Here is a 12,211-nt window from a genome sequence, read left to right as displayed (position 1 = left end):
AATGGGAGTCCTTTTGATAGATACTTCCCTTAAATTCTTTTCTGTTGCAGGTTTATATTGTTGAAGTCTGATGATTATTAGTGCCTCGTATAAGTCAGCGTTTTTCTGGTGTTTCCTTCTTAGCTGTTTAGCCACGTTATTTTTCTGAAAAGGCACAACTGGGCTATTTTAATATTGCCAGCCTTTGCCTTGATAGATGCACGCTTCTCCTTAATCTTACCCACCCCTCTCCCACACGCCCTTCTCTTCGCTCACTGTGGACAGCATGGTATTTTTGGTACTTCTACTTCCTTATTCATATTTTTAAAAGATTTGTCCATGTCCTTATGAACAGTAAGAGATCTATAAAGATCCAGAAAATCATGACCTGTACAGGATATTAGATTCTCACCACAAAAGTTTTCCTAGAAGGTTCTTGAGTATATCCTGCTTGTACAGTTTATACCTAAGTGACCTCTGGGCTAGGTGTACATAAAAGACCTTTCACTTTTATGCTAATTTATGCTGATTTGGTATCTGGTCCTGGGGAGTTTGGCTTTAGATTCGAAACAGTTTAAGAAAATTGGGTGTTCTGTCTTCCAGTTGAATCTGGGGTCCTCTGATTAGGGAAAGGAGAAGCAGATCAGACTACACCAAAAATTGTTCCTTCCACTGAGGAATAGAAGTTGACCTACCTACAGTCACTTCCCTTTAGACTATAAACCGTAGAGGGGAAAAAAAACTTCAATAGTTCTGCTTTCCTTGAGCTAGTATTAGAAAACTCTAGTTCCTGTTTGGTAGGATAAAGTTACTGTTTTCTCTGCTTTCATGATCTTTTTATATGAAAAATTCCTAGAATCTTCACACTGGATGTCCCTGAAAAACTCAAGTTGCCTCTTCAACTAGGGCCTCAGCAGTAATTCTCCAGGTCTGCCGCCAGTGACCTGCATGGAAATGGGACAAACTGCCTAGGAAGCTAGGATGAAATATTAGAGACCCATGCCCTTAAAGTCCATCATCCATCTTGGCTCGTAGAAATGGTACCAGAGCTGGAATAAGTGCAATTAGCTTTCTTTTTCAGATACTAACATCCTGTGAAATACAAACATCTCGAGTATTTTCTCTCTTTTCTCTTCAAGTTAAAACTTAGCTTTTCTTCTCCCTTTAGTAGTAAAGAACCATTTTGACTATAGAAAGAGGAGCTAGGAATATGGAGCTTGTATGGGGTAACCTGGTAATAAGAAATCAGAGGAATGAGTCCATGGGAAAATACATCAGGGTGATTTCTGTAGGATAATAGTTTCTGAGTCTTAAAACATTTTGGAATATGGATTTAAGATACCCTCTCACTAGACATTTAGAGTAGTAACTTTGTTACGTAATTTTATTATAATTAGAAGACATGTTGCTTTTAAGTAGTCTGAGTGTTGACAAAAGGTAAGTCCTCAACTTCTTTCTATATAATCACATGAGCCAGGACGAGTTTCCCACATAAAAATTTTGCTTGTAATTTGCTTCCAGTGGAAGTTGGGTAGTGGTAGGGAATCACAACACGTAGAGTGGACAATGGGAATTTTACCAGGTTTCAAAAAAGAATGATTAAACTTATAAAGTGATGTACTAATTCTTTTGGCATTACTTTCCCTTTAAAATGTTGTTTAAAGTCAGATTCCAGAAATAAAAATTTTTATTTATCGTACTGTTTTCCTTTTGCTAAAGCTAGAAGGATAAAATATAGAAAGTTCAGTAAGAAAATGTTTGCTAGGAAATAATATGAAGAATAGGGGTGTTAAGTAGATGAACTAAATTGGCTTCCTTGTTCCCTTTAAAAACTCAGAATTGTCTAGCACATGCATGTAGCTAGCTTTGCCTTTGGTGTAACATTAATATGTAGTGCTTACCTTTTGCAGTTAACAAAATCATTGCTCTAAAATACCAACCTCTCAATCTGTAAACTTTAAGAGCCGTGTGTGTGTACAAATATGTTTTATAAATCATGAATTTCTATCTGTTTCCATGAAGTATTCAGTTTGATAATAAAAACAGCTTTACTTTGATCACACAAAATTTTGATCCTAGGGCTGTTGAGAAAAACTGTAGTGATCTCATAACAGTTTAAATGAAGAAGGAAGTGGCATGTTAAACAATCCAATAACTTGGCAGTAGATTATTCACAGGACTATTTTTTCACCAAAACAAGCTGTACATTTTCCTCTGGAAGTTCATTTATTCATGGCACTGTGCTGTGTTCAACTGTGTTAACATTTGTGCTGAAATGGAGTGTGTACTTTTTAAGTACGTAAGTGTTAGAATTTAGCTACTTTAGTTGAGACACAGAAAATTGTTACCGATCCAATAAAAGTATCAAAGGCCAAACAGTCACTATTTGGTTTCATTCTTGAGAAGATTTATGAGAAGTAGAGAAAGCTCATGTCTTTTTTTGTTTGTTTCCTTACAGGACAATCAGTCCCTTGATCATTATTATACTAAAATTCCAAGCCAAAGTTAAGGCTCTGGGATCAGTGAATGCTTTTGTATTTATTTAAAGGAAGGAAGAGGAAGAAACCTGGATTATTTTCGCTCAAGGAAGTGAGACTAAAGAAATAGCATTACGCTTCCCCCAGAAATGTGAAGTGAACTACTTTACCTTAAAAACTCTTTCTTGTCTCCTTGCTGAAGGAGAGCAGTAGCAAGCAGGATGGAGATTTGAGGAACCAGTTGTCATGATGGGTGGTGCTATTCCCACAAATGTTCCGGGAAAAGCCCGCTTCTTGTGTGCTTTGAGGGGGCAAAAAAGAGGCCATGAGCAGGCGGAATTCCTTAATGTTACAGAATTTTAAGTCACTGGAAAATGCTTTCTGAATAAATTACAAGCTGGAGAGCTGCTTGAGAGATGTTGCAGATTAACGACAAAGTTATGTCTTAAAGGGACTTGACCGCAGATGGCAGTTTTCTTTTCTAGCTACTTCTGTTCCAAGATCAGATCCGGAATCTGTCTAGTCCAAGTATTTTCTCAGCAGAAGCTTATGGAGGACTATATGAAATCTTACAATTTTTTTATGGTTCAGAATGGAATGGATGCAGGTGAAATGGCAGTTTGACAGGAGACCTTTTTTGTCACACAGCATCGTAATATTTAAGTCAGGGATATTTTAGCTGGTTCATGATGTGAACATGCGAGAGTTCTCGCGGTGAGCACAGGGCAGAGTGCCTAAGAGTGCAAGCGTGATGGCCCAGAGGATCTGGTCCGAGGGCCTGGCACTGAGGGCAACACCACCCCAGGGCTTAGCACCACACGCCTGCTTCTTCTGTACGGTTCTTGCTCTTTCCGTCCCCTTCCAAAATCAGATGTGACTCCTGCTATGTTCTGAGTAACTATATGGGAAATATTACTCCTTTTCTGTTGGTTGAATATAAATGGCTAAAAGGGGAAACAATAATGACTGTAGAGTAGAATTTGGGGACAACCCAGTTTTGGCTCCTTTACTGAAGAATGAAAATAACACTGTATGACCTTTCCCCTAAGGCTTATTCATACATGATGGCGTTGTAAGGCAGTTATAATGTAATAATGATGAGTCCTATTTATAAAAGACCTGTTCAAAAGAATGCATCCTACCTTGCTGCAAGTTCTGTTCTTGCGACTCTCCTATGATGCAGAGAGACCAAAAAGTATTATTTCAAACCTCCTGTTACGGGAAGCAGATAGAAGTAAGGAAGTGCAGAATAGACTCCATCAAGATCTTCCAGTTAATAACATTAGGTATAAAATTTCTCTCTGCTGATTACATTTATGTTCTGGGGCCACCTTTTTTCAGCCCATGGATCCATGTCAGTTTACCAACAATAATACTAATATTGATTCAAGGCCATATTTATTGGGTACACACTGTATGCCAAGCACTGTTCTAAGCACTTCAAAAGCAGCAAATCCTTTGAAGTTCACTACAACTGTATGGAGTGGATATCACCATTAACCCTAAGGAAGAGGTGAAACAGTTACAGAAAGTTGTGACTTGCCTAAAGTCACATAACTAAGGACAGGAGCAGAAATCTAATCTAGATAATCAGGCTCCAGAGTCCATATTCTTATTAATTATGCCATCCTCAACTTACAAAGTTCCACAAAAATTTCAATTATTGTTTGAATGATTAAAAGAATACATATGCATAACAATTAAATTTTCACTTAAGGATTTAAAGTATTTTAGAGGCTTTTATTTCTGTGTACTGTATCAAGCCAGATAGCTGGGAGAAAATACTTTTCTAAACCTAACGGGGAGTTTTAGGTACCACGTCCATTATATATGTGAAATATAGAGAGAAATTTGCAATTTCTCAAATTTCAGAGCCACCATCAAAGCCTCCAATAAAAAAAAATGTTTAATAAAATTTCTAGTCTAACATATAAAACTTAACCTGGAGATAAAACCTGGAGAAGAAAATTAAATTTGAAGTGACAGACTCTTAGTTTTCAGGGTATGTAAAATAATTAACAGTATGGTCGTGAATATAAGGTATAGTGCCTGTAAGTTAGAAATTTAGAGCATTCCAAGTTAGTTTGGAAGATAGTATTTTGTTGCATTGTAAAAGCTTAGGAAAGTGTGTTCCCTCACAAAAGAGAAGTTCTTTTATCATCATTGATCGAAAAACAAAAACAAAACAGAAAGAAAGGTGTTTAGGGTAAACTTACAGGGCTCTACGTAGGATAACTTATTCCAATATTCTCTATAAATTTTTTTCACCTTTATTCCAGCCCCCCCACCCAAAGCTTTCAGCATTCTAACTCAAATTGGTAAAAGGCTGAGCAACCATTGAAGTTCCCCCAACGGAGCTAGAGCAGGCTGAGCTAGCTAAGAATAAGAAAAGGAAAACACCTATGTAATGGAATGTTGGGATGAAATGGGCATTCTTACTTTGTGTCCATCTAACTCCCGATGAAGTCAAAACTGTGGTATTCTGTCCCTGAATGAATTAAAGAGAAGATTACCTAAAAATGCAGATGTGGCATCAGAAAGGCTGACAAAGGTAAGTGGAGGGAAGAAAGTATGAGATAAAAACCTTTAAGACCAGGGACAGTCACTTTTTTCTAGTCCTCCCTTACCTTACTCCTGGAACCTAGCATAGGAATCCCCTGGGGTTGTGAGGCAGCATGGCCCCATCCAAGCCACCAAGAACAATATGGAGAGGAGGACCTGAACTCCTACAGCTGAGCTTTCTTCAACCACAGGATCATTCTCTGGCCCAAAGCTCAATGTGAAAACAATGTGAAAACTATATTTTCTTAATCTGTCATTGAGTGGGACATTCCTTCTCTTTGCAGGGAAAAAAAAAAGTAAAAGATTCTGATCTCTACTGTGGTACAGGGAATATTTTCCAAAATAAGCATGATAGGATTGGGATGTCCTCAAGTGAATCATCATCCCAGATTCAGTGAGTCGCCAAAGCGTAGGGGGCGTGTTCTTCCACAACCAGTATTGTGGATGACACGGTTCTGGGACTGGTTTGAAAGATGGAGTATTGGAAATGCCTATTGTACACTGTCTGCCAGGGAATCTCCAAAAGTGCTGAGTGGTGGATATACCTCTTTGTAGGTCAGACTTTATGGTACAGGGTACAGGAACTCGGTCCAAAGTTAACGCAACATTCATAGAATGAGTCATAAGATTAAGTTGTTAGGGCAACATGCTTACTACCTTTTAATACTTTAACGAGATTGGCCTGGGTCGTTGCAAGCACTCTGGCCTGAACTTGCAGATGACAAGAGATGCAATGTAGGTGTGAACTGCTCCTGTTCACCTTATCTGCAGCGAGGGTAGTGAATGGTCACTGTTCGTGCAGAGACTTTCATCCATGGAGGTCTGAGCTCAGAAGCAGGTTCTTTGGTCTTGGAAGAAGAAACAAAAATAAATATCTAATCTGTCACCAGAAGGAATAGTGAGTTACCTCTGTCTGAAAGTCCAAAGACGTGACTTCTTGGCATAGCTCTTGTCAGGACTAGCTGTATAACCATGGACCCACCGTCTAATCTCTTTCAGGCCCAGGTTACTCAGTGGTCAGAAGAGGAGTTTTAATAGGTTGGTTGCGGAGGTGAGAACTAGATCTCAAGCTTCTCTAACTTGGGTAGGTTCTGTAAGACCTGTTCTACAGACCCAGGAAGTATCAGGGTAGATTTTCCTTGGTGTTAAAATGAATCAACCATCATAAATCCTCCATTTTCAGAAGAAATGAGTAATGTGGGCCACAGGTCTTAATCTAAAATTGGATGGACAGTCTCTTATTAGACAGATGTGGAGAGGAAGAAAGGCCCTAGCTCTGTTCTGTCCAATATGGCAGCCACTAGCCATGTATGGCTAGTTGAATTTTTAAATTAAAAGTTTAGTTCCTCAATCATGCTAGCCACATTGCAAGTGCTCAGTAGCCACATATGTCTGCTGTGTTGGGCAGCACATGCATAGAACTGCAGAAAGTTCTGTTGATCAACACTGTCTAAGACCTTTGCCCAGACCATGAATTTCAGCTACTTGTCCCTTATTGCAAGGCATAGATGTTTGTGTTCTAGGGTGACGGTGTTCATCTTTAAGGAATAAAAGAATGTATTATGGGGCTCTGGGTGGCTCAGTCTGTTGATCATCCAACTCCTAATTTCTACTCAGGTCATGATCTCAACGTTTGTGAGATTGTGGTCCGCTGACATAATGGAGCCTGCTTGGGATTCTGTCTCTTCCTCTCTCTCTCTCTCTGCTCCTCCCCTGCTTGCTCGCTCTCTCTCTCTCTCTCTCTCTCTCAAAATAAATAAACTAAAAAAAAAAAAAACGTATTAAAACCCACTTGGACAAAGACGTATAAGAAACCCTTTAGGCAAAAGATGTTGGCATTGAACAAGAGTTTGAGAGAGATAGAGAGGTTAAAGGAAGGAATTAGGAAGCACCCAAATCATTCTGTGCCTTGAGTCTTGACTGGACTTGAGCTTCTGTAGGACATAAAGCCCCTAGAGGGGTGTTCTTCAGAGAGATTGTCACCCCATGCACAACTGATCCCAGAGATGGGAAAGTATGAGAAAAGTCGGGTGCCCTTAATCCCGAGTAAATACAGACCCTCTGAGCACTCATTAGTGGGGGAAAAGATTAGTCATGTTGGGCCCATAACTCAGAAGAGAAAGTTATTACATTGCCAGACTGGCAGGACAGAGAATAATTCAGGCTTTCTGGAAATAGGTGAGAAGGGTGATCACCCTATCTAACAGCCAGCTTCTCAGGTACAGGTCTGTGCAGTCAAAGCCATAGAAGGTTTTAAGACTTAAGTTGTATGTTAGTCCAATGCTATACTAATAGTGATAGCAAAAAAGGCTTTTCTACACATCTGGCACACTGGTCCTGCCTTCAGCCCTGCTGGCTAGGGGGTCACGCATGTGGAGAAAGAAAGAAATCAGAGGCAGGTGCAAAAAAAGTGTAATTGTAGCTGCTATCTGAAAGCCACCTGTGAAAGGAGTCACCTTTTTCTTCTGGACTCACTTCCAGGTGCAGCTGCAGGGGACGATACTGAAGATGCTAGTACCGAGTTCACCGACAGCATCGAGGAGGAGGCTGCACACAACAGCCACCAGCAGGTAAGTCCAAGTCAGGTTCTGGGTTCCCAGGGTGGAAGGCTCATAGCTCTTTGGGGTCTGGTGGTCTCCTGCAGCCCCTGCGAACCTAAAGTAAGAAACTATCTTTTACTAAAAACCAGTTTCCAGTCTTCTGCCCCCCAAGCTTCCCAGCCACCTTGCCAACCCCCATCCTCACTCCACTTTTCTCTCCAATCTACTTTTATTTTTTATTTTTTACTCCTTCTATCTCTTGCTCCCACTCCCTGCCCCCTCCTTCCCACCCTTGCTCCCATGTACCATCTATAGCTTTAGCGTCAGAAGAATCTTTACATACAACAAGGCCTTGGACAGTTCCCCTCTTGGGTTTTTGTATCTGAAACACCACAGAAGACAGGGAGTCATCGGAGGGCTGATCGGGGAGGTGCAGGCCTAAGACCTGCTTCAGGAGAGTGCTCTCTGAGAACCTCCGAGAGGATCAGAATGCTTCCAAAGTAGGGATCTGTCCTGGTGAAATCTTGTTGTGCAAAAGAGAAGTCTGTTGGGCGACCAACAGACCATGCAGGTTGTGACATGCCAGTGACCAGCAGGTGACACTTCAAGAGCAAGCCCCCATCAAACCTCAGAACTTGGTACCCAAGGCTGAAACACTGTTCCCACCAACCATCAGTGAAGGTGTAAACCAGCATGTTCTCAAGCTCAAGAGTTGAATGTCCTGGATCTCAGAGATTAAGTCACCAACAGTGACCCCATGGCACTCACTGGCACTCCTCTGTGTCTCCACCTTGCCCAGTGACATTTAGCAATCACGTCTCCTAGATGGACCATGCCTCTGAGTTGTTGGGGAGAAAGTGGAACATTGGTATCTGTCCTTCTGCAGAAGTAGCTGGGCTTTTCCAGTGATGGCTTCCTTGGAGCTATTAGGAAAACTTCAGGGGACATGAGGCTTTCTGGGTTGGCCTCTATACCTCCTGTATGAGAAAAAGAGCCCACACGAGCATTCCTCACATCTCACGGAACTTGTCACAGTCTTCGGTTCTTGAGGACATGAGTAGTCCTCAAGTAGGTAGTTGTCTGAGATCCCTCATATCCTCCACACAGTTTCTTTACCTTCCACCAAGCTCCCCTTTTTGTTGCTTGAGCTGTACCTGACCCTCACGTCTCCCTCGAGATCCTGCATGAGTTCCTCTTCTCCTTTTGCTTGAACAGCTTCTTCTGAGTCCCCCTAACCAATGCTTGTGACCTGAATGATGGATACTACTGCCCCTCCAGACAGATTCCTCTGCTTCCCATGCCCTGATGTCCCTGAGGAGCTTTGGGGAGAAAAGGGGGATCTGCAAGATAAGCAGATGTCCACTCTAAGACAGTTCGATTGGGATGTCTGCCGGTCACTGGTGGTTATTGCTGCTGTGGACCCGATTAATTCCAGAATAAGTGAACAAGAGACACAGATGTGAAGAAAACCAGATTCTGACTAACACGGTCTAACCTACGTGTGGTAGCACAAGCCCCTTGCTCTCATTCTCAGCTGTGGGCAAACTGGTTTGTAGAGTTGTTCTTCCCAAACCTTCCTTCCTATAGCCTAGCACACAGCAAATGACCAGACCACATTTTGAGGAGGTCAGTTCAACTCTGGAATAAACCTTTACATTGGAGCATGTATATTTCCCTTGCAACGTCTGCCCTATTACTTGGCAGCAATACTTAATAAATTATTAGTTAACAGACATTTAGATTAGGGCTTGACTCATGATAGACAAAGTTTTATACCTGCTGGACGAAGAATGTCTTGGGTAAGCATCATTTTCTTTCCATCATCTGTCCTTGAAAATCTGTCTCCAGTTTGGGGTAGGAGGAACCTTTGTGTATGAAATCATTGTAAATTCACTTCAACTTTTCTGGGGTTTTGAGGGTGTGACTCTCCTGCTACCAAACGAATAAAGCTTCTTTTGTCATAACTGTTCTGTGTCAAGATTCTCAAAACTGTGTTTGCTGGTTTCCAGGGAAATGGTCCCTTATAATTAGTCTCATAGTTCCTCCCTGCTGTGTCCTTGGAAGGTAAACTTTACTCGACACCAGGCTACCTTCCTACCTCAGGCATACACATCTTCCCCTAACAAGCACATCCAACTTGGTGTTCCTTCCAAGGCAAGAGCTATCTTTTGGCCACAGCAAGTTGCTTCGTTCTTATTTTTAGACTCACTCACCCCAGGAAGTCTCAGGTCTAGCTATATTGGTAATTTTCCCCAGGCATCTCCCACAAAATCCCATTCTCAAGCAAATGTAAGTCTGTAAATACCTGGGAAGCACCGGTGAAATGAATCAAGTAGTGCCTTCCTTCATTTTAACTTTTGCAGTAGAAAAAAGCTAATCAAGAATCGAGATTCAAATGTGACGAAGGAGGAAAAAGTCAGTAGACTTAGTGTGAAGAATGTAAGGAAAAATTATTTTGAATGCCCTCCATGCTGTGTGAGAACTGATTTACATGGTGAGACATAATGTAATTGGGCAAAAAACAACTCCTTGCAAACGAGAGATCAGACATGCATGTAGACTTCTCTGGGGTAAAAGGAAACCCCGCATACAACAAAGTTTATACCATGGAAGCATTACAACAGATGAGTTAGGAAATGGTGCGGGGTGGTGGAGGAGGAACCTGTTAGATACAACTAACAGTGGGCCTAAAGGATCCATACTACCACCCTACAGACTGGAAACCCTGGGGGTTTATTTGGGAGAAATATAGAAATATTAACTTTCCATAGATGGGAAAGAAAAACTGTTGAAAAGGCTAGACTCTGAGTCATTTTTCATGCATTTGTATTTCAATTTTACAGATAAGTTAGCCAAAGTAAGCTCCCTTTAACGTGAAAATAAGAAAATCCAAATTAGCCTGGGAACAAATCGTCTCTCTATTTTCTCATTTTTAAGGGGGAAATTAGACCAGGTGGGCCTTCAGGTCCCTCCTGGTACTGACGTTCCATGGTTCTTAACTTTCTTTTTAAGGAAACTAGGCATATTTCAGTCAGTAGAAGATAACATACATCCAGAAAGGTACTTTAAAAATAGGTGAGACATTACAGGGAGACGTTATTTTCAGGCAGAAGGAACGAACCCTTAAGTTTTAGAAAAGAATAAATGTGCCCATATTCAAAGCTGAAGGCAGTGTTTATTGAAGTTAGTTGGAAAGGGTTTACATAGAAAGGTAATATCACATAGTTTAAATGAGGGATTGAGGTCCTAAATTTTCAAAAGTGGTTTTTATCCAGTCCCCCTTTCCTGATTTTTGTCCCAAATGCTTGGTGGCACACGCGGAGATAGGCCAGTCCTAACTAAGCCCAGCAGCAGACCGTAGAGACAAATGCCAGGCTCAGAACTCTAGAAATGCCTAGGAAATGAGCAACTGTGTCCATGCATGTTTCTTCTTTCTTTTCCTTTGCAACCTCAACTGCTGTGCTGCTCACCGCCATTGCAAATGCACACTGTGAATCAGCCCCCCCCCCCCCCGCCCCGACTCACAGCCTAGATTTCACCACGCTCGGTTACCAGCCAAAGTCAATGGCTCTGTGCCAAGCCAAGCAGCTCAATCATTGATCCACTTAAGCTGCTCTGGGCTCTGTTCTGTTCAATATATTTGTGACCTGAATGAAGGTATAAAGCATATGATTAACTCCACAAATCATCCCCGGTCGAGTGGCTACTCCTTGATCTCTGGAGATGCACATCAAATATTTTGAGGACTTTGACCCTTGAGAAATGATTCTGTATAGCCAGAATGAATTTACAAGTGACAAGTGGAAGTCACACTATTGACACATATAGAGGAAACAACATGACCCAGAAACAGCTGTGGGAGAGAGGTGGGAAACTGGAAGATAACAATATACCTGAAGCTGAGTAGAATCCCAGAGTGCAGTCACAGAGAGGAAAATGAAGCAGCATGACACTGGGATGTATTAATATTGGACAAATGTACAAGAAATCCTTGCACTAAAATAGTCATACACTGAGTAGGTTGTCATACTCAGGTTTTGGTTTCTACACTTTTAAAAGCCTAGGGAAAACTGGAGAGGAACAATAAGAAAGTCTTCAAGTTAAAACAATTCTCCTTTGAGGAAAAACTATATAACCTGCTTGAGTTGACACACTGAAGAGTAACTTCAAAAAGATCCTCAAAAAACAGAAAGGTGTTGGGGTGCCTGGGTGACTCAATCAATGGAGCGTCCGACTTTGGCTCAGGGCATGATCTCGTGGTTCGTGGGTTCAAGCCCCGCGTTGGGCTCTGTGCTGACAGCTCAGAGCCTGGAGCCTGCTTTGGATTCTGTGTCTCCCTCTCTCTCTCTCTGCCCTTACCCTGCTCATGCTCTGTCTTTCTGCCTCTCAAAAGTAAATAAACATTAAAAAAAATTTTTTTAATAGAAAGGTGTGCTGAAATTATTTCCACCTTGTTTCCTTCTCACGAGCTTAGATTTGTAGAGAGTTTGGCTGGCAGCATCAGCACCAGGATAATAGCACGTGACATTGGCTGCTGGGCAGGTGGCCTCACTAACTTCTCCATCGTTGGAGGGTGTGGTTCTCCTGCTGCTCGTGAAATTAAGCTTCTGTTTTACCCGTAGCTGAGTGCTTTCCGTCTTAGTCATCCTTTTT

The 12,211-nt window shown here is 41.5% G+C and overlaps 1 protein-coding gene across 5 annotated transcripts in view; it reads left to right on the top strand.

Annotated features, from left to right (window-relative positions):
• LOC125913264 (myomegalin-like) overlaps positions 1-12,211 on the top strand; it is a 215,325-nt gene that overhangs the window by 171,914 nt on the left and 31,200 nt on the right. For all 5 annotated transcript variants that reach the window (XM_049618363.1, XM_049618361.1, XM_049618360.1 and 2 more), the window contains one exon: positions 7,500-7,588. In XM_049618363.1, coding sequence (XP_049474320.1) covers positions 7,500-7,588 — 89 coding nt within the window. The remainder of the gene's footprint in view (positions 1-7,499; positions 7,589-12,211) is intronic.

The sequence above is a fragment of the Panthera uncia genome, assembly GCF_023721935.1.
Source record: "Panthera uncia isolate 11264 chromosome C1 unlocalized genomic scaffold, Puncia_PCG_1.0 HiC_scaffold_4, whole genome shotgun sequence".
Classification (NCBI taxonomy): Eukaryota; Metazoa; Chordata; class Mammalia; order Carnivora; family Felidae; genus Panthera; species Panthera uncia.
This window is presented reverse-complemented; position numbering and strand designations above follow the sequence as displayed.